This window comes from Palaemon carinicauda, chromosome 1, assembly GCF_036898095.1.
Source record: "Palaemon carinicauda isolate YSFRI2023 chromosome 1, ASM3689809v2, whole genome shotgun sequence".
Taxonomy (NCBI): Eukaryota; Metazoa; Arthropoda; class Malacostraca; order Decapoda; family Palaemonidae; genus Palaemon; species Palaemon carinicauda.
Genome location: NC_090725.1, coordinates 274,023,584 through 274,045,172, shown reverse-complemented (window position 1 = coordinate 274,045,172; position 21,589 = coordinate 274,023,584). Strand labels below are relative to the sequence as shown.

General features: G+C 40.2%; 2 protein-coding genes across 3 annotated transcripts in view; both read right to left on the bottom strand.

The window, feature by feature from the left end:
• Nucleotides 1–7,468, bottom strand: part of LOC137656519 (uncharacterized) — a 95,962-nt gene extending 88,494 nt beyond the window's left edge. The window contains exon 1 of one of the 2 annotated variants that reach the window (XM_068390694.1): nt 7,393–7,468. The gene's annotated coding sequence lies outside the window, so the exon portion shown is untranslated. The remainder of the gene's footprint in view (nt 1–7,392) is intronic. The other variant, XM_068390702.1, reaches the window with a different exon arrangement.
• A 6,912-nt stretch (nt 7,469–14,380) lies between these two features.
• LOC137656510 (large ribosomal subunit protein mL39-like) overlaps nt 14,381–21,589 on the bottom strand; it is a 51,439-nt gene continuing 44,230 nt past the window's right edge. The window contains exons 5-9 of the mRNA XM_068390686.1: nt 21,314–21,375; nt 16,332–16,491; nt 15,694–15,866; nt 15,231–15,278; nt 14,381–14,568 (exon numbers count right to left, since the gene is read on the bottom strand). Coding sequence (XP_068246787.1) covers nt 14,491–14,568; nt 15,231–15,278; nt 15,694–15,866; nt 16,332–16,491; nt 21,314–21,375 — 521 coding nt within the window. The 3' untranslated portion in view covers nt 14,381–14,490. The remainder of the gene's footprint in view (nt 14,569–15,230; nt 15,279–15,693; nt 15,867–16,331; nt 16,492–21,313; nt 21,376–21,589) is intronic.

Sequence of the window (21,589 nt, the reverse complement as noted above, 5' to 3'; positions counted from 1 at the left end):
AACTGGGCAAAGTACTCTCTCCAGTTCGTCCCCCACCAAGTTGGACAGGCTTGGGATCTCGAACGACTTAGGCCAAGGACGTGAAGGAAGCTCGTTTTAGCAAAAAACCGAGCTGCAAGGAACATGTAGCCGTTTCAGATGTGAAAACTATGTTCCTGCTGAAGGCGTGGATCTCACTTACTCTTTTAGCTGTTGTCAAGCACACGAGGAAAAGAGTTTTTAATGTGAGGTCCTTAAAAGAGGCTGATTGGAGAGGTTCAAATCTTGATGACATAAGGAACCTTAGGACCACGTCTAGATTCCAGCCTGGAGTGGACAACCGACGTTCCTTTGAGGTCTTAAAAGACCTAAGGAGGTCCTGTAGATCTTTGTTGGTGGAAAGATCCAAGCCTCTGTGGCGGAAAACCGCTGCCAACATACTTCTGTAACCCTTAATCGTAGGAGCTGAAAGGGATCTTACGTTCCTTAGATGTAACAGGAAGTCAGAAATCTGGGTTACAGTGGTACTGGATGAGGAAACTGCATTGGCCTTGTACCAGCTTCGGAAGACTTCCCCTTTAGACTGATAGACTCTGAGAGTGGATGTCCTCCTTGCTCTGGCAATCGCTCTGGCTGCCTCCTTCGAAAAGCCCCTAGCTCTTGAGAGTCTTTCGAAAGTCTGAAGGCAGTCAGACGAAGAGCGTGGAGGTTTGGATGTACCTTCTTTACGTGAGGTAGACGTAGAAGGTCCACTCCTAGAGGAAGAGTCCTGGGAATGTCGACCAGCCATTGCAGTACCTCTATGAACCATTCTCTCGCGGGCCAGAGCGGAGCCAACCAACGTCAGCCGTGTCCCTTTGCGAGAGGCGAACTTCTGAAGTACCCTGTTGACAATCTTGAACGGCGGGAATGCATACAGGTCGAGATGGGACCAATCCAGCAGAAAAGCATCCACGTGAACTGCTGCTGGGTCTGGAATCGGAGAACAATACAACGGGAGCCTCTAGGTTATTGAGGTAGCGAACAGATCTATGGTTGGCTGACCCCACAGGGCCCAAAGTCTGCTGCAAACATTCTTGTGAAGGGTCCACTCTGTGGGGATGACCTGACCCTTCCGGCTAAGGCGATCTGCCATGACATTCATATCGCCCTGAATGAACCTCGTTACCAGAGTGAGCTTTCGATCTTTTAACCAGATGAGGAGGTCCCTTGCGATCTAGAACAACTTCCACGAATGAGTCCCTCCCTGCTTGGAGATGTAAGCCAAGGCTGTGGTGTTGTCAGAGTCCACCTCCACCACCTTGTTAAGCTGGAGGGACTTGAAGTTTATCAAGGCCAGATGAACCGCCAACAGCTCCTTGCAATAGATGTGAAGTGTCCTTAGCTCCTGATTCCATGTTCCCGAGCATTCCTGTCCGTCCAAAGTCGCACCCCAGCCCGTGTCTGATGCGTCAGAGAAGAGACGGCGGTCGGGTTTCTGAACAGCCAAAGGTAGACTTCCTTGAGAAGAAAGCTGTTCTTTCACCACGTGAGAGTAGACCTCCTCTCTTCGGAAACAGGAACTGAGATCGTCTCTAGCGTCATGTCCTTTATCCAGTGAGCCGCTAGATGATACTGAAGGGGGCGGAGGTGGGGTCTCCCTAACTCGATGAACAGGGCCAGCGATGAAAGTGACCCTGTTAGACTCATCCACTACCTGACTGAGCATCGGTTCCTTCTCAGCATGCTCTGGATGCAATCTAGGGCTTAGTAGATCTTTGGGGCCGACGGAAAAGCCCGAAAAGCTCGACTCTGAAGATCCATACCCAGGTAGACAATGGTCTGGGATGGGACGAGCTGGGACTCCTCAAAATTGACCAGGAGGCCCAGTTCCTTGGTCAGATCCATAGTCCATCTGAGAATCTCCAGACAGCGACGACTTGTGGGAGCTCTTAAAAGCTAGTCGTCTGACGGAGCCGGACACAAGATCATGGTACTGCTGCACAGTCTGTGAACTGTCAACCATGGGGAAGCGAGGAAGTACAGTGACAACCCGAAGCTGTCTAGACTGTCTGGGTCGTACAGACAACTCCTTATCGGGTTGCTGAGGTTGCCGCACTGCGTCACAACAAGTCACTTCTGCTGGTTGTTGAACGTCTTCCCAGTGACACACTGACTCCGTAAACAAAAAATCCTCTAACAAGGACTAAACTTGGACTGCATGTCTTGCAACACAGCTCAAGGTCTATGGGAGCAGGTGTGGTAACAGACGGGGTTAGCGACTGAAGTGGAACCATTACCCTCCCTGGAAGCATGTTATGCTTAAATAAAAGTCCATAGGAGGCTAAGCAGCTAAAGGCTCCTCTCCAAATGATAGAGTCCTCAAGGGGATATCAGAAGGAGGGAGAATAGCACTTTCTCATCTACAGGAACCATATCCGAGAAAAGCTAAGTTCTCTCAGTGAGGGTTTCACTGGTGCAAAAGCAGCAGACTAGAAGGCAACGTTATGAAACTGCTTGACAGTCTAGTGAGTTGGCAACAACCAAAGATGTGTGACTGAGAAGCATGCGGTAAGGTATGCAGAGCATGCTGTATGTAGAGCCTGCTGTAAGGTAAGCAGAGCATGTTGCATGGCGTGCGGCTTATGCTGCATGGGATGAGGCTCATGCTGCATGGGATGAGGCTCATGCTGCATGGGATGAGGCTCATGCTGCATGGTATGAGGCTCATGCTGCATGGGATGAGGCTCAAGCTGCAAGGGAAGAGGCTTATGCCGCATGCGTTGAGGAGGATGCCGCATAGTATGAGGCTCCTGCCTCATGGGTTGAGGCGGTTGCCGCATAGCATGAGGCTCCTGCCTCATGGTTTGAGGAGGATGCCGCATAGCATGAGGCTCCTCATAGCATGAGACTCCTGCCTCATGGGTTGAGGAGGATGCCGCATAGCATGAGGCTCCTGCCTCATGGGTTGAGGAGGATGCCGCATAGCATGAGGCTGCCTCATGGGTAGAGGAGGATGTCGCATAGCATGAGGCTCCTGCCTCATGGGTTGAGGAGGATGCCGCATAGCATGAGGCTCCTGCCTCATGGTTTGAGGAGGATGCCGCATAGCATGAGGCTCCTGTGAGGTTCCTGCCTCAAGAGTTGCGTCTGCCTCAAGGGTTGAGGAGGTAGCTGCGCAGAGAGAGGCTCATGCTGTGAAGAATGCGGTTGCTGCATGCGTTGAGGCGGCTGCCTCATAGCATGAGGTTCCTCAAGAGTTGAGGCTCTTGCCTCAAGAGTTGAGGTTCTTGCCTCAAGAGTGGAGGTGGCTGCCGCAAGAGTTGAGGTTGCTGCCTCAAGGATGGTGGAGGTTGCCGCAACGCAAGAGGTTGCTGCATAGCGCTGGTATCTGGCAACTCCCAATGCGGCAGCTCACGCGTGGAGGTAGGTTGAGGAACCTCAACATCATACGTCTGGCAGGGTGGACTGCGCAGAGGTGGAGTTGAGGTTGCTGCCTCGAGGAAGGTGGAGGTTGTCGCACCGCAAGAGGTTGCTGCCTCGAGGATGGAGGAGGTTGTCGCAACGCATGAGGCTCCTGCCTTAAGGGTAGAGGAGGTTGCTGCAAAGCATAAGGCTCCTGCCTCAAGTGTTGAGGAGGTTGCCGCGTGGCAAGAGGCTCCTGCCTCAAGGAAAGTGGAGGTTGCTGCACAGCGCTGGTATCTGGCAACTCCCAATGCGGCAGCTCATGCATGGAGGTAGCTTGAGGAACCTCAACATCATACGTCTGGCAGGCTGGACTGCGTAGAGGTGGAGGAGCGTTCGCAGGAGGAGGTGTGTTAACCTTCTCTGCCTGAAACTCCTGCATCAACACCGCAAGCTGAGACTGCATTGTCTGCAGCATAGACCACTAGAGTTTAAGAAAGACAACAACAAACGGAGCTACTGTCCGTTGAGACTGAGGGTCTAAAACAGCTGGTGCGGCAACAGACGGAGTTACTGCCTGTTGCGATACCACCTTGCCTCTCTGGGAGGTGTGCAGTTGTCGTACTGCAGCAAGTCCGAACTGACCCAGTGCTAATGGCATCACCTAGGAGTTGGACTTGCGCGGAAGGGACCGACTTGCACTTAAAAGCTGCAAGATTTGGTCCATGGTTTCTTACGAGAAACCTCTTCCGCAGACGAGGAATAAATGGGCTCTCTCGTCTTTGTGTGGGTGGGGCGATCTCACGTCGGCAAACGTGTGTAGATACGCCCGAAACCACGGAGGGAAACGTCTGTTCGTCAATCAAGGCCTGCTGAACCCATAAGTCCTTCGACATTACTTCTCCCCTGGGCTTGGGAGCTTGTAAGAGGTCCCAGACTAGGCGAACAACTGGCACGAACAGACGAACCCTCGAACGCAACACTGTAACACTTTGCGCTAATCACTTTATCACTTTTGATTTTCTGTTTGCACTTATTTCACTGAACTCGAAACTTTAAGTGGTTTGTACCTGAAATACGCAATTCTATCCTTCCTTAAAAGTTAGTAATTGCGAAAACAGAATTACAATGTAACAGAAAAATATAATGAAAGATAAATAATTCAGTGGCTGGAAAGAGACTAAACACTAGATCAAATAAACTACGTTTAAAATCTCTCACCGCATAAAGCTTGAGAACAAGAATAAAACTCTAGAAACGTTTACCTTCTTCCCCTAAAGAGACTAGGGAGAAGAGCAAAAACGATAACAACGTTACTCGCTTGAAGGAAACGTTTATCCTACTCTCTCTCCCTCCGTCTCTATCTCTCTCTCTCTTGACTTAGAACCTGAGAGATGAGCCCAATTATATATATCGTTAAAACATATTATTGTTAAAGGAAAAAAACTGAAAGATTTCCCAAAAAAGTTCCTTTATTAGAATTAAAACCATTAAGCTAAGAAAGAATGAACAAAACGCTAGAATCGGTTTACTCTTACTGCAACGTGACACCGTGAATATTCTCTCTCTATCGTAACGATAGAGCGCAAGTTGAACGTTCTGAACGTCAACAACTGCAGAGACAAAACAAAACGTTAGTTCAACTTTGAAAACAGTACGAGACTATCAAAGAAATTCTTTCAAAAACATTAAAATAGCATAATATGTTAACAGGTAAAAACGAAATGACGGGCTCAATGTTAATTAACTTCGGTTCCAAGAAAAGACCGCCTACTATTAGGAAAGGTCGAATATAAACAAATATAAAAATTAATTTTAATAAGTTTATAATAAAAGGAAGATAATCGAAGAGGCCTATAAAAGGCGGAGAGATATAAAGTAAATCTATAACTTTTGTTAAGCAAAATTAAGAAAGAGAGTCTATACTCTCTTCGACACCAACACTTCCGTTAAGGGAAGGGTCGGCCATTTAAAAGTGAAAGAGAGTTCATACTCTCTTCGTCACCATAATTAATCAAATTAATTCCAAAAGCTAGCTAAGCTAATGATAAAACTTCCTGAATAGCGAAAGCTAAACTCTAGAGCAAATACATCACCAAATCGTGAGCAATAACTCCAGAATCAACAGCGTATCCATGTAGGTCTAGCCGGAGGCACGACAGAGGAAAAATTGAGGTGGTGTTGACAAGAAGTACTGGAGTACCTGACCACAGATGGCGCTGTGGTGTTCACCCCCACCTGTATAGCGATCGCTGGCGTATCCCGACCGTAGATTTCTGTCGGCAACAGAGTTGACAGCTACATGATTATCGGGTAAGATTAATATTGAAAATTCAAAATTCGTGGCGATCGCCGCCATGACAGTAGGTGGTCATACATGAGCGCCATCACTCGTAGGTTATTAGAACCATTCCCAACATCTTCAGAAATTCCATGTCTCTGTTTTCAGAGGGGAGGAGGGAGGGCCCTTTTATATATGTAACTACCAGGTGAGTATATTTAAAAAATTTAAAAAGGATGTTCTGTAAATGCTGGGAAAGAAAAATATAGCAAGATATGTTGCGCAAGGGGAAGGCTGGAACCGACATCGTCAACATAGTCAACCAAAGAGAAGTTCGTGACGTCAGCACACATTTGGTATATATTCAAAATATTTACTAAATTTAAAATGGAGTAATTACTGAAGTGTCACTATTTGTGAAATGTATAATTCATATTTGGTAAATATTTGATAATAAATTTTATTAAAGATTTTTTTTAAAGAAACTATTTTGAGAGTGACTAGTTTTCCCAGACGACATTTTGCTACACTAACGCCATTTATTGACCACTGCCAATTTCCCACCAATGAAAACAGTCACTGCAAAAATAATCATTCTAATAAAAAGTTTCTTTTAAAAAAAAAAGATTTAACGTCAAGTATTTACTAAATAAAATATACAATTCACAAATAGTGACACTTTTGAGTAATTCATCCATTTTTAATTTAGTATATATTTGGAATATATACCAAATGTGCGCTGACGTCACTAACTTCTCTTTGATCGACTCTGTTGACGATGTCGGTTCCAGGTCGTTTAGTACCTCCTCAACCAACCCCTCCACACCTTGCACAACATATCTTGCTATTTTTTGCTTTCTTTGCATTTAAAGAACCTACTAATTACTGTACAAGAAGAGGAGAGTTGAAGGAATGCATAATTTTGGAGTAAATGGAGAGCGTGCTCTTGTTAACAAATACCCCGAATGTTTCCTACCTAACCTAACCTAAGGTTCTCCACCTAACCTAACCTAGGAGCCATATCCTTAGACTGCCGTACTCTTATCTTACCCTGTCCCAACGAACTACAATCACCCCGAAGACTGACGTTCTTCTATACGAAACACCTGTTTTTTATTAGAAAAGCTTTTTCTGTCCGTAACTATAATATAACCGAACTGACATTCTTGGATAAAGCCCAGTGTGACGGTCTGAACGATCCCCCGGTCTCAGAACTCTCCTTGACATTGTATAATGGTTCTTTTCCGCCATTAGCTTGCTTCGCTCGCATAAAAATAAAACATCAAGCTCGTATGTACTGGCAAGTGGTAATGTTGAGCTGCGCACGCTAACATTACAGGAAAATAAAACATCAGCCTCGTATGCACTGGCAAACAGTAATGTTCACGCATGCGCAGATTATCAAGGAGAATTCTGAGACCGGGGGATCGTTCTGACCGTCACACCGGACGTTACTCTTTTGCAATAGATCCTAATTGTGTTTAAAAAATTACCTTATATACCTTTGAATTTTTAATTATGTATATTCACAATAAATTTCACAAAATCTAATGCTTCGTCGAACACCAACAGAATTAGACTAGGGTAGCGGTAGCGGTAGGACTGTAGCTGTAGGATAAAACCCGGACGTTACTCTTTTGCAATAGATCCTAATTGTGTTTAAAAAATTACTTTAGATACCTTTTAATTTTTAATTATGTATATTCACAGTAAATTTCACAAAATCTAATGCTTCGTCGAACACTTACACAATTACACTAGGGTAGCAGTAGCGGTAGGACTAGGACTGTAGCTGTAGGAGCGGTTTATTTATTTACATTTAGATAAGACTCTTCTTCTTCTTCTTCTTCTTCTTCTATATTTATAGAAGATTTGGCTCGATATTTGGAGCCAATGTACAGCCGGTAAATATGATACAAAATAAAACCTTATAACTAAAAAAATACCGATGATAAAATTAAAATTTTATTCTGTTAATAAATGTTAACTCTTTCACCCAATAAAATTAATGATATTTTCATTCCACAACACGAGGCTTAATACATGTTATTCAAACAATATCCAATGTCCTATTCTATTTATGTTGTTTATATTGATAAAATATTTCACAATTTCTTAAAGATTTTGAATGAATTTATATTCAAAACAATCTCCTGTGGTTTCTGTATTACGTTGCCAAATTCGCTATATTAAATGTAGTCTCTTTACAAAAGAGCATTAAATGGGTTTAGAGACTAAATTTTATTGTTATTCCTTCGTCGGATAGTTAATTTTATAGATGATTGTGTGTTTAGTAAATTAGTTTAAGTTACAAAATACTTTTCCGCCCTCTCCTGTACAACCTTATCTTCTTGTTTCCTAGAATATCATCTAAAGTGTAGGTTAGGATATTTCAATTTGAGTCCTGTTAATTTTACCTTTAGTCGGTTTCTTTTTAGACTGTTTTTTTCTACAAGTTATAAGTATGTGTAAAATGCCCTTCACTACATTTCATGAGGTACATATAGGCATATTTGTCATCTTGAATTTATATAAATACGAATTTACTCTTACATCTATATATACAGTGAGCTGCCTCCCAATTTTCTATGATATGCTTGAACTTACCGAGACACTTACTATATTTGCCATTGACACGTTTCTATTATTTTTCAGTATTATTTTCTTTTCCGTAATCGACAAGTGATTGGTGATAGTAAAGTAATTGTTTAGTACTTGTTTAGTGGTTGCATTTGCCAGTTCCTCCCAAAGACAATAAAGGTCTTTGGTTCCTTCTCTGGAATTTCCCTGTGACTTAGAATCCCCAGAAGTTTTACATAATTATTTTTGCTATTAATTTCAATTAGCATCTCCTGTATATTATGCACCAGAATCTTTTCGTAGCCTTATTATTCATCATAGAAAAGACTGACAATGAATCTATGAATTTTACAGTCTCTATGAACATGTTATTAGTACCCACCATCCAGCTCCCAGAATTGACATTTCTGTGTTCAACGTAAAACTACACTAAAATCAAGGCTGGGAATAACATAGGCTGCTGAAAAAGACCTTTCCTTGTTCTTCATTTCTTTCTGGACCCATTTGTATAGATGTCTAAGATACCTTTCCTCTTTACAAAACTCTTGAATACATTTAGTATTAGGTTCCTCCTAGTCAATGTCATCAATTGGGCAAATACCACTATACAGTACTTAATACATTGCCAAATGGCTACTACAGGAAATTCTTTTTCTTCCTGTCGAATCCTAACTTCACTTTCCAGCCAGTCATTTATAATTCAACAACTGAATGCCTCATACATTTTTGTGGGAGATTATCCATTGTTGGTAAGGTATATTATACATTTCATAGTTCAGAGAACCAATTGATTCTCCCCTATCCCTATGGCAAGACTATGTTATACTCTGGTATGTGTTTTACTTGTTTCTTTTTGAGGTATCTGTACTAATTATATGCGGTGTTTATGTGATTTGATATATATATATATATATATATATATATATATATATATATATATACATATATATACACATACATACTGTACTAATTATATGCGGTGTTTATGTGATTTGATATATATATATATATATATATATATATATATATATATATATATATATATATATATATATATATATATATACATATATATACACATACATACATTATATATAAATATATATAGGTAAATATATATATATATATATATATATATATATATATATATATAATCATCATCGTCGGTGCCCACTCGTGTCCGGGTATTGGGTTCTGTCGTTAGCCATCAGCCTCCTATCTATGGGGTGGGTGCTTATGCCTGATGTGGCTGTTAAGTCCTAGTCTGTGGTGGAAGAGTCGCGGACAGTGTTCACAAGGGAGGGTAGGTGGTGGGCGGGGCTGTTCTAATCGCTCTCTCCTTCTTCTCCTCCTAGCCTCCTCATTTTGTCTCCTCCTCTCCTCGAAGTCCACGGTGCCATGGTGTACTGTACTCCTCCAGGTTTTCCTGTCCCTGGCTGTTTCTTCCCATGAGGAAGGATCGATGTCAGTTAGAGCCAGGGTGCGCTTTAGTTGATCTTTATAGCGCATTTTCGGGGCTCCTCGTGGTCTGGTGCCCTGGGTCAGTTCTCCGTAGAATATTTTCTTTGGGAGCCTAGATGGCTCCATCCTATGCACGTGTCCTATCCAGCGGAGGCGGTGGTGGATGATGGTGGCCTCCACGCTGGACAGCGAGGCACGTTCTAAGACTTCAATGTTGGTGGTGTGGCTCTCTCAGGGGATTTTCAAGATCTGCCTCAGTTTCATTTGTTGGAAGCGTTCTAGGTTTTTAAGATCGTTACTATATAGCGTCCATGTTTCACATGCATACAGGAGCGTGGAGAGGACTACTGCCCTGAACACCATTATTTTGGTGGTCATTGTCAGTGCGTGGTTGTTAAATACGCGGCGGTTGAGTCGGTCAAAGGCGGAATGGGCTGCCCTGATCCTATTCTCCACGTCCTTTTTGCTTGTGGGAGCTGATGTTAGGATGCTCCCTAGGTAAGAGAACTGGTCCACCTGTTCTAACGGTTGGTCATTCACTGTGGTATTGAAGTTGGGGAGCATCAGTCCTGGTGGATGTTGGACGAGGGTCTTGGTTTTGTCTGAGTTGACTTGCATCCCAAAACGTTCGTAGGCAGAGTTGTATGCATCAGCTAACGACTGCAGGTCCTCTGCCGTCTGACCTGGGGTGGTATTGTCGTCAGCATACTGCAGTTCTCGCACTGCACACAAGGTGGTCTTGGTTCTGGCGCGGAGTCTAGCGAGGTTGAAAGCGCCTCCATCCATGCGGAAACGTAGGTCGACTGAGGGTGTGTCTGGGGGAATCTCGTTGAGCATTGCTGCGGTGTATAGCGAGAACTCTCTTTCAGACCCATTCCCCATCAACGGTGGCCTGAAGCAGGGCTGTGTTCTGGCCCCGACGTGTTTCTCGCTATATATATATACATACATATCAATACACATACATACATTATATATAAATATATATAGGTAAATATATACTAGGTTACATTGCCATGTAATTCACTACAAAATTACCCATTATCGTAGGATATAGATGTATATATATTTCTGAAACTATTCATTTGCGACGGAAATGAGTGTCATTTTTTAAGAGAACGTAAGTTTTTCTATAAGAAACAGTAGTTTTTTTCCTAGGTTACATTGCCATGTAATTCACTACAAAATTACCAATATATATATATATATATATATATATATATATATAAATATAAAGAATTTTGTAGAATTTTCTTCATTTTTTCTATATTATGTTTTGTTTCTCGTGTTTGCATAGTGCAATTCAGTTCCCCATATTACCATATTTTTGTTTTCTTACTTGAAGTGCTCTTTCCATTTTCTGTCTACCACGACACAGGAAGACTACGCCTCTGATATATACACACTGTGAATTTCTGGATAAATTACTTACCATAATTTTTAATTCAATTAAAGTATTGCTAACTTATAAGAATTTCATTTTTATTTCTCTACTACAGCTCGTTTGTTAGTTTAGGAAATATACTTTATCCACTGCACACTAAAACCCTTTTAGTGTTATTCTTACGTATATTCCCCTAGAGCCGTAAGGTTACTTCTTGTATTACAAATGGAACACATGTAAAAAAACTCACCTTCTACAAGCCCATTAAGCCCTGTGTCATAAACTAGATAAGGCACATCAAGATACTCCAACTAATCAAGTCAATGCAGCCGAAGCATCCATGCCTAGAAGTGCTTAGAAACTCTAGGAGCAGGGCTGCCGAGACAATTTCAGCATCGATAAGCACTTTGCCTCTCACTGGGATTCAAGACAATCTCTCCTATTCCCATGTCTCAGCTGGTTAGAGGAATCCTGGGTCCAGTGGACCCTCAGACCTAGATCTAGCCTATCTAGAAAGCTCTTCCTTCCCCAATCACCAAGCAAAGGAGAATCCATGTCCCAGGGAAGGTCAACCTGTTGGCTTGTGTTGATGGATGACTTTCCCCTAGGCTGAATCAGTTCAGAAGCTACCCACTTTTCTGCCCAAAATTCAATGGTTATTGTCTTTTTCCTGGTGATATCATGGGTTGACAGTACTTTGTCGGGGCAGTGGACTTTGTCAATCTTGAAGGTTAGCAACCATTGAGGAGGATGTAAAGTTCACTGGTTGATGCTGTCTGGTTCAACGGACAGCCAACCTGAGGAATAACTTTTTTTTTTTTTTTTTTTTAAAGAGATTCAGTTGCATGACACTTTTCCTGACAAGTGGGGACAAAGAGCAGCACATTTTTGGGAAATGGATTGGTAAAAAATTTCCCATTAGTCGTTTTGCAGAGTGATGTATAAGCAGTGATGAAGCAATGGAGAATTGAACACCCGAACTTCCTTATCCATCATCCAATTTTGAGCTTTAAATTAGACTGTGACCATGCCATTCGGATCCTTTACAATCCTAGCAGGGAGATTCAGTGACTTCTTGCTCTCAGAGATTTTCAAATTTAGGTCTGCCATTTTGGGTGATAGGGATTAAGGATGTGTCCAATTCTTGGGTATGATTGCATGAACATTCAGTATTTAGGGTTGAAACTCTGGTGCAATGCAATTCAGAATACATAAAACAAGTTTGTTGAAATAAGTTAAAAAGAAGTTGGACAAAGAAAGTTTGAGACCTCTTGCATTCAAGAAATATGTGATCATAAAAAAAAGATCTTCCCTTTACAAATTTTGATGGGAAACAAGTTCTCTTTTCTGTCCTATACTGTCTTCATAAACTCATATCAGATCTATAATTTCATATAACCCCTTTTCCCAAGGCTTCCTTGACCTTTCTTCATGTCTTCGTTCCTCCACTTTAAATGCTTCTCTTACTGATAATTCCTCAAACCTTCTCACCCCACATCCAAACCCTTAGTATCTCAGAATTCTTTGCCTCTTTTTTAAGCTTCTCTTAGTAATTACATGAAAATAGTGACTAGTGATTGGGAGATCTCCGGGGATGCCGGAGATCCGATGGTAGGTCCTTGAAAGAATAAATACTCATATTAAATCGAAAAAGGTAACATGATCTACGAAAGAACTCTGAAGGAGAACTCCCGGAGGGATGAATAAAAAGTCGCGTGGGGAGGGCCGAAGCCGGAGTCTAAGTGCGAGGGACTTCCGAGGGGGCGAACCCTGCCGGAGGAGTGCCCAAGAATAACAGAGAGGTACGAGTTCCCAGCTCATAGTATGGAACTCATGGCGGAGTTGAATAGGGGTTCAGACCAGCTCCCAAGGCTGTAGCGGGGAGAGGATGGAACTAGGGGAACTAATGATGGTACTAGGCCATCTAAATAATCAAAATAGACTCACACACGACAGGACCTATTTAAAACACTAGCCTCAAAATAAACTAAAAGTAACCACAAGCTAAAATGTAAATAATAAAATTAATGCGTAATTCCAGCAAGGGGAAGAGAGAGAGAGAGAGGGAGAACTCGTGTTTGTATGAACAGAAAACGGGAACTCCAGCCTCTCGTACTAGGTATAACTAAAATAAATGAGAGAGAGAGAGGAGATACGTGATCGTATGAACAGAAAACGGGAACTCCAGCCTCTCTCTCTCGTGGTTACTATAACAAAAAACTATAACGAACCTTAAATAAAAGACACATAATAGTCCATGATCATAACAAAACATTAAAATGAGGAACGAAGAATAGTGAAACGAGAACGAAATGAGATGAAAAATGGCGAAAATATAATAATGCCAAATGGTAAAAACTCAACTATAATAAAGCACCGAACGCTATTCTTCATTCAACTAAATATGGACTCGTAAGCGAGAAAAAGTACCAAGAATAATAAATATGGTTCAAAACAATATATATGGCACAGGGCCAGGAGTATATAAAAGATAATGAACCTAAGTGACAAAAGTACCAAACGGGCATAACAAGATAACAGAGACGTAATAACGTAAACAATGAAAATGGCTGCCAACGCCGTGGAAGGCAAAAAGCCGGTCGCACTAACAACACTAAAAAGAATTAAGTTAACACTAGCCCGGTACTAAAAAATCTGTCAAAAACAATCTATGGTACTTAACATTGTTGCAGGAGCAAGAAGAGCTTCGACCATGACGAGAAAAACCAAGCAGCACAAAAATGAAGAATACGACGCTTACGAAGTCTAACAGAAGGATGAGGTAGCTAGGGCCTCTGTTACGGCCCTTCCCTTTGATGAAGGAATTATCTAAATGGAAGACAGCCTGTGAATAGTGGTTTTCACACGCCCCTGCTTTATACACGACGCCCACTGGGTGCTCGCGCGAGGGTAGTAACCTCTGCATTCCATACTTTTAACTTTCTCTGGTATATTTGGAAGTATTTATATCAGAAATGTGTAAGGAAGGACTCTTTTCACCGGGCGTCACAGGTATCTCCCCAGAAATAGATTTTTCCTTTGTCAAAATCCCTTTTTTAAGCTTCCGAACACTGCATTTCTCCACCAATCCATTGTAGCACAATTTTCCTAACAAGCATGAAAATTAGCACCCTTACAAATTTTCATCAATTTTCCTTTTCAATGCCCCTGTTCTGCAGCTTAGAGTATTAGTATATCATAAAAAAGTTTATAAATGACATTATAAGAATTATTTACAAAAAAATTGCTTAACAGAATCCCATCTATTTCACTGGTAAAATTATCAAACCCAGATAAAAATAAAATGCTCATCAGACTTCTTTCTAATTTATTTGATCTCTTTCCACATTATATTTACATTAATGTATATAAAAAATGACAACTTGAACATGGCCACTTTTTTTACATGGCAATCCAAGATCTATTTAGCAGCAGATAATTGCTGTGGTTTAGCTCCAATGTCTCCTATGATGGGTATGCTTGGAACTCTACCTGTGTTCTGAAAGGAAGAAGAATATATTACCATCTATTACTGTCTAAGTATAATTTAAAAGTGATTTTAATCCTCATAATTAATTTATATGACCATTCTACTACATGTTTAAACATGAGTTTTGGAAAAAATTCAAAAGAAGTTCTCTTATACCTTTCAATTCAAGTAAATACTGGTCACATAACTAACACACACACACACGTACATATTAGTGTTAGTGAAGTAACTGACTTTGATGTTAAAATTCTGTGATTAATATATTAATGATTAATACATGTAATTTAGCATGGAAGAAGCTGTGAGAAATAACGATGATAATTTACACTCAATCTAACTACTTATCATAATTCAGGTTATTTTCCTAGTAGATAGTATGGAACCACCCACCAGTAATAATAATACATGTAATAAAAATATGGTACCCAACAATAATAATTCTGAAGGAATTTCATAATCTTACATAACGAAAGAAAATAATTCAGAAAAAATAGGCACAGTAATCATATTCATAAGATTAAGAAAAATATTCAAAGTTATCACTTTTTCACGCCTAGATATAAATATTTGAGCAACTGTTAATTAAAATGCCATCATTGGTCCACATATCAAAGTATATACATGAAATTGAAAACCTGAAAAGTTATAAAACAGATTGTAATCCCACTTACCAACTGTTCAGCACGTTTCTGCAAAATTCCAAAGGAGAAATGGTTCATCTGTAATATGGAAAAAATTTATCTGAAACATGATGTATCAACCAACTTTTCAATAACTAAAGTATTTTCAATAAACAATTCAGCCAATAAAGTTTCAAGGTCATAAGATTTTCCAAAATCATATTCCCTATCATTAGTAAACCGGTCATTTTCTCTCGTATCCCATCACCATAGAGCTTAGCAATAATATACCAAATTAGAGGAATATATTCTATGGCTATAAATACTCAACTTATTTCCCCACAAATCCAACCCTGCATTACGTTGTAATCTTTAGGTTAAAGGTTTAGCCTACTATGCAATCTTACATAGGATTCCCTAGGTGCATATTTTCTTAAAAAATCATTGCACAAGACATTCTAAGGTACACTAAAGCATAAACAGCTAAACCAATAACAAAATTGCTTTAACTCACCATAAACCCCTTAGGAAGAGCTACACCTTGAAAACGTAAAAGCTCTCCACTATCCACTTTGATGGGATGAACAGATGCTATTGAAACTTTACCCATGTGAGAAGTGTTGCTTATGAGCGGGCCTCTGCTCATGTCGACAAAATCACCTACTCTGTACAGCACTACGCTATTACCTTTGAGAAAATTAAAGTTCTTATTAGTAATAGTTTCTTCTAAAAAAGAAATCATCAGGTATGAATAAAAAACTCACTTATAAGATATGTTACAGAATTTTAGCCTCATGGCGCTGTTTTGGAGCCATAGAGGCCATTCAAGACAGAGGTGCACCTGTAATTGCAATACAGTAATTAGTAAAAGTTAAATATAGGTTAGGCAGCAAGATGGATGAAAAGAAGTGGAAACAGGTAAAATAGAAGACTTCAAAGTGGGGCCGGTAGGAGATGAAGGGACATTGCTAAGATCCTTCAGTAATTTCTAAAGTAATAAAATTACTGTAATAAAAGGGTTTGCATATGGATATTTCATTAATTACAGAAGTGTAACAAAAACGTTATACCAAAGTAATTGTCATGTGACAAGTAATTTAAAAATCTATACCAATGGGTCACAAAACAAAAGGAATAACAATACATTCTTACCTTTTTCTCCTTGGGCTGCTATGTGTGGAACTTGCGCTCTTTTGTATTGATTGTCTGAAAACATCTCAAATGCTAATTTTGCATCAACTTCTAATCTCTTAAAAGGAAGTGCAGAAAGAGAAAGCTTGGTCATTGCTCCTGACAGAGTACGAAGTTCCTCCTGAAATAAAAAACATAAAAAAAACTTGTTTGAATGATCAAGAAATTATTATCATCATTAGCTAAGCTACAATATTAGTTGGAAAAGCAAGTTGCTATAAGCCCAAGGGCTCCAACAAGGAATAATAGCCCAGTGAGGAAAGGAAATAAATAAACGATAAATGAAATATTTAACAATTAATAAAATATTTTAAAAATGGTAACAAGATCAAAACATATATTCAATATATAAACTATAAAAAGACTTATGTCAGTCTGTTCAACATAAAAACATTTGCTACAACTTTGAACTTTTAAAGTTCTACTTATTCTACCCGATTAGGAAGATATCATTCCACAACTTGGTCAAAGCTGCAATAAAACTTAAAGAATACTGTGTAGTATTGAGCCTCATGATAGAGAAAGCCTGACTATTAGAAATTAACTGCATGCATAGTATTAGGAAGAGATGGAACTGTCCGGGAAGATCTGAATGTAAAGGATGATCAGAATTATGAAAAATCTTTTGCAACATGCATAACGAACTTATTGAACGGTGGTGCCAGAGATGAGTACCTAGATCAGGAAGAGGAAATTTAATTGACCGTAAGTTTCTGTCCAACAAATTAAGATAAGAATAGCAGCCGAAGACCAGACAGGAGAACAATACTTGAAACAAGGTAGTATGAAATAATTAAAACACTTCAATAAGCCAATTTTTTGTGCAATTGAAGAAGACACAGACCTAATGTGTTTCTCAAAAGTAAATTTGGTGTTGAGAATCACACCTAAATTTTAAAAGTCATACAGTGTTAAAGAAACATTTTCAATGCTGAGATCTGGATGTTGAGGAGCCACTTTCCTTGATATACTTACCATCATACTTTGAGTTTTGTTAGGATTCATCTTCATGCCCCATAATTTGCACAATGCACTAATTCTAGCTAGATCTCTATTAAGGGATTCAGTAATCCCATATCTACATTCAGGATATGGAATTGATGCAAAGAGTAGCATCATCTGCATATGCATCAATCTTGTTTTCTAGTCCAAACTACATGTCATGTGTACTGTTTATAATATGAAAAGTAATGGGCCAAGAACACTACACTGAGGAACACCAGATATCACATTCCTAAATTCACCATGGTGACCATCAGCAACAACAACTTTTCAATCTATTACTTCAAGATTCAATAATGATGCTAAGAAATGACCCATTCACTCCCAGCCATAAACCTGACTTGTAGTTGGGTGGCACAAAATCTGAGACATTTGGAAATGTGACATTGCATATATTTGTCAAAAGGTTAAAAAAAATTAATGTAAAATTTCAGTACTGTATGTTCCACTTCACTGGTTATACAGTACAGTACCAACCCAATTTCTTTTAAATAAAAATTATACATACTTTTAAACTCATCATTGAGTCTAGTTATGCAAAATAAAGGGAGGCAGGGCTTGAGCCCTGAAATTTTAAAATACTTCTGTTCTTGAATGCAAACTTATCTTCATCCACACAGGTAATTGTTACATAAGTCTTTCAACTGACCATCTGTAGTTCAGTTGAAGATTGAAAGAGAAGTAAATTGTAGAAACCTGAAAAATGTAAATCTATTAAGGCTAGGTTACCTTACTTACCCTGCATCTACTCACTGGGCAACTCTCAATACCTTGAAACAAAGACGTCCACCAGTTTATTGAATCTCTGTCAAAAATATACAATGGCCTTCCCATTAATTTAAGGTATAACAATGTTTCCACAGAACACATGAATCTTCCTGTCATTTCTTCGAAATAGTGTCATACGACAGGGATAGTATGGTGAACAGTGAGTAACTTTCTACAACCTAGTGACCATCTGGTTGGTTTTTAGCAAGAAAGTCCAGTACCAAGAATTAGAATTATCATCATCAATTATCCTTTCACAGGTCAGAAAACATGTGAAGGAAAGCCCAATAAAAGTTCTTGACACTAACAGATGCATAAACAATATCACGGATATAACAGATTTTCCTCCTGACATAAAAGCTACAAACTTTTCCAACAAAACACCCTACCACAGCAGGAAACCCAACTTGACTGTCCAGAGTTCAATTTTACTGATGTTTATTTTCTCCACCACCCATATACTCTCACTGTGGTCAAGAGGAAAATTCAACCTATCTATGAAGAATATAAGGTCAAAAAATGGTGAAATGATTCATGCATTTCTATCCCACATGATTCCTTGGTGTTAGCCTTACGTACAATTAGGCTGTTGCATAAGAGAAGGATCACAACTGATCTGTAATTTGGTTGGAGATTGAACGAGAAGTACAATATCATCATCATCTCTTCCTATGCCTATTGACGCAAAGGGCCTCGGTTAGATTTCGCCAGTCGTCTCTATAGAAACCCTAAAAATGTATTTCTTCCTACATGATAATACAAACCATCGTCCCTTACTATAGGAGAGAGAAAACAGCGAAAGCTGGAACATGGCAGTTAAATCTTATTCGAGATATAAACATAACAGCCGAAAGTTCACTGGTCGGCTGGTAGGAGGTAGCCGCCTATACCCGTCTAGCCACCAGTGATCCCAAGCATTTTGACTTAAGCCATCAGAGAGTGCAGTTATTCTCCTCTATGCTTTTGGCAGAATTACTAATTCTTTCACTTTCATTCTAGTGTGTTTGTGATCATGCCAATTATGCGGACATACCTGGGAGTGCCACATAAAACCTGCGGCCCTTTCATAAGTAGCCTTAAGGTTGATCCTCATTCACTATGCTGAGTTTGTAGAGGCCATTTATGTACTGAAACCTTTCCTTGTGACGAAAGTCAGGAGTGGTCACCCTTGCAGTGAGTAAAGTTCAGCAAGAGAAAGAAGAAGCCTAATAGGGATCCTTTGCCTTCGGAGTCTTCCAGGAAGTCGAAGAAGTCTAGGCCTCCTACTTCTTCTCCCGGGACTCTCCATTCTGACTCTTCTCTAGTAGTCTGAATCACTTTCTCGTGTCAAAGCGCCCAGTAGAAGAGCAAGTATCAGTGGTTCCTGCAGACATTAACAAGAGAAACAGCCTCCTCCTCATCTTCCTCCTTCCCCTGCACAGAAGACATCTACTCGTCACTCTTCTGTTTCTCACGTGCATTCTGGCTCCTTGGGACATACACCTTGGATTGCGAGAGAACCTCCATGCACTTCATTCTCCCCAGATATAAGCGCATACGCACCAAGCGATCTCATCCTCGGTACCGTCCACCTGTTGGTCCACATAAATCCAGCCTGATGACAAGAATCAGTTCCAGTCCTTCACAGAAGTTGTCATCATAGGAAGAGTCACCCCCTCACCGTTGGCATAAAGAACTCTCTCCTTCTCGACGTCATCGCTCCTCAAGAGCTCAAAGTATGCGGTTCTCCTTGTTCTCATCAGTGTCTCCCTGATCGAATTGTACATCTCCCTCGAGGTTCCCCGTCACGTTCCAGGCACTCATCACCAACTCAGTTGGATAAGTACAGAACAAGCGTTCACCTTCATAATACATGAAGGATTCTCCATCGATCTCTGCTAGGCACTCAAGACCTGCTTCTCACTATCATTCTTCATCTCCTGATGGATATTTTCCAACATCTAAATATTTGCATGTCTGAACAGATAGTTTTCTGACGAAAGAGGAAAGTAAAACTGATCCAAAAGGTCAACGAATTCCTCTTTAATAAAGGCTGCTGAATGAAAGGCTCCTTTAAATCCTGCATCTCCAATAATATCAGCAAGAGACTCGGACCTTGCTTTGGAACTGCCTACCACCACGGTAATTTCCTTTAGCCTAGGTCGTTCTCAGAATCATCACTATCCATCGCCTGAGAAATCCAAATGAAAAGTCTCTGTTTCCTCTTTCTTCTCTTGGTACATCAACGATTGATGCGCTCTCCAGGTAGAAGAATAGGAAGAGGGTCCTGTTACTCTCCCTAAGGGTGAAACGAGATGTAGAGCTCACAGGGGATCTCTCTTGCTGAGGAAGATCTCCTTCACAGATTCCTACAGACTTATGCCAATTGAGTTAATCAAGTTGCAGTCAGTCATCTCTGTCAGACCATCGAATCCTAGAGACTTGTAGCGTAAACCCTTGTCTCCTTTTTCTGCTGGCGCATTACAGAAAAGTAAGAAGTATATTACCTACACTAAGAAGAAAGTTCTTCCGGCAGACTCTCAAAAACAGCTAAAAGTGGTAGGAATTGATCATCAGGTTGGGAAATCTTCTTCGATGACTGCTGGGTTCCCACAGCCAGTTACAGATAACCCTCTCCCTTTCCGAGACCCAAAGGACAAAAGTCCCTATTGGACTACTTCCACCTCCTGCTGTACTTCTCCCACTGGGAGGGTGACCAGTCCAGACACTCATCACAGGACGACCCTTGACTGCACGAGAGTCCCCTGCAGGAAGGGCACGGCTGATAGGATACGTTGCCCTGGCACTCATAAATGTGCTGCAAGTCTTTATTGGCACATTGGGACACTTCAACAAGTCTAGCTGCATCCTTGACAAACATACAAGTCACAAACATGCTGGAAAAAAAAGAAAAAAGAAAAATTCTATCAAGTTAATTTCTGCCAATAAACCAAGAGATCAGTAAAAATATCCCGTTCTCACCAACAGCTGAAATCAAAGGTTACTTTGGTGGACAGGGACATGACCTTTTAAAGGAAAGAAAACAGGAATTTTTTAGTTTTTGGGGTAGCGTCGGTGTAAGTCAAAGCTTCAAAAACACAGCATTATGAATATCAGGGGAGGTTCAAATGTATAACTATTATCTTCTATTTAATTCTTATGATACAAATATTATACGGTACTCTTTAACTAACCTTTCTTGGCTCCCAATTAGGCCTCTTCAGGTCAACGTCATACACAAAACTTCCAGTGCGCACTACAAACAAAAATAATCTCAATAAAACAAAACTGTTAAAGAAATGACAATGACATATAGTCATTGATGAACAATATATATTGTGGTATAAAATTAGGAGAATTTACTCATTTAATGGAATCTTCACTATTAATCAGTATATAATCCAGAGGAGCAAATTAATAAATACTTGTTTAATAAAATTTAACTAGATATTTGAGAACATAAAAAGTAT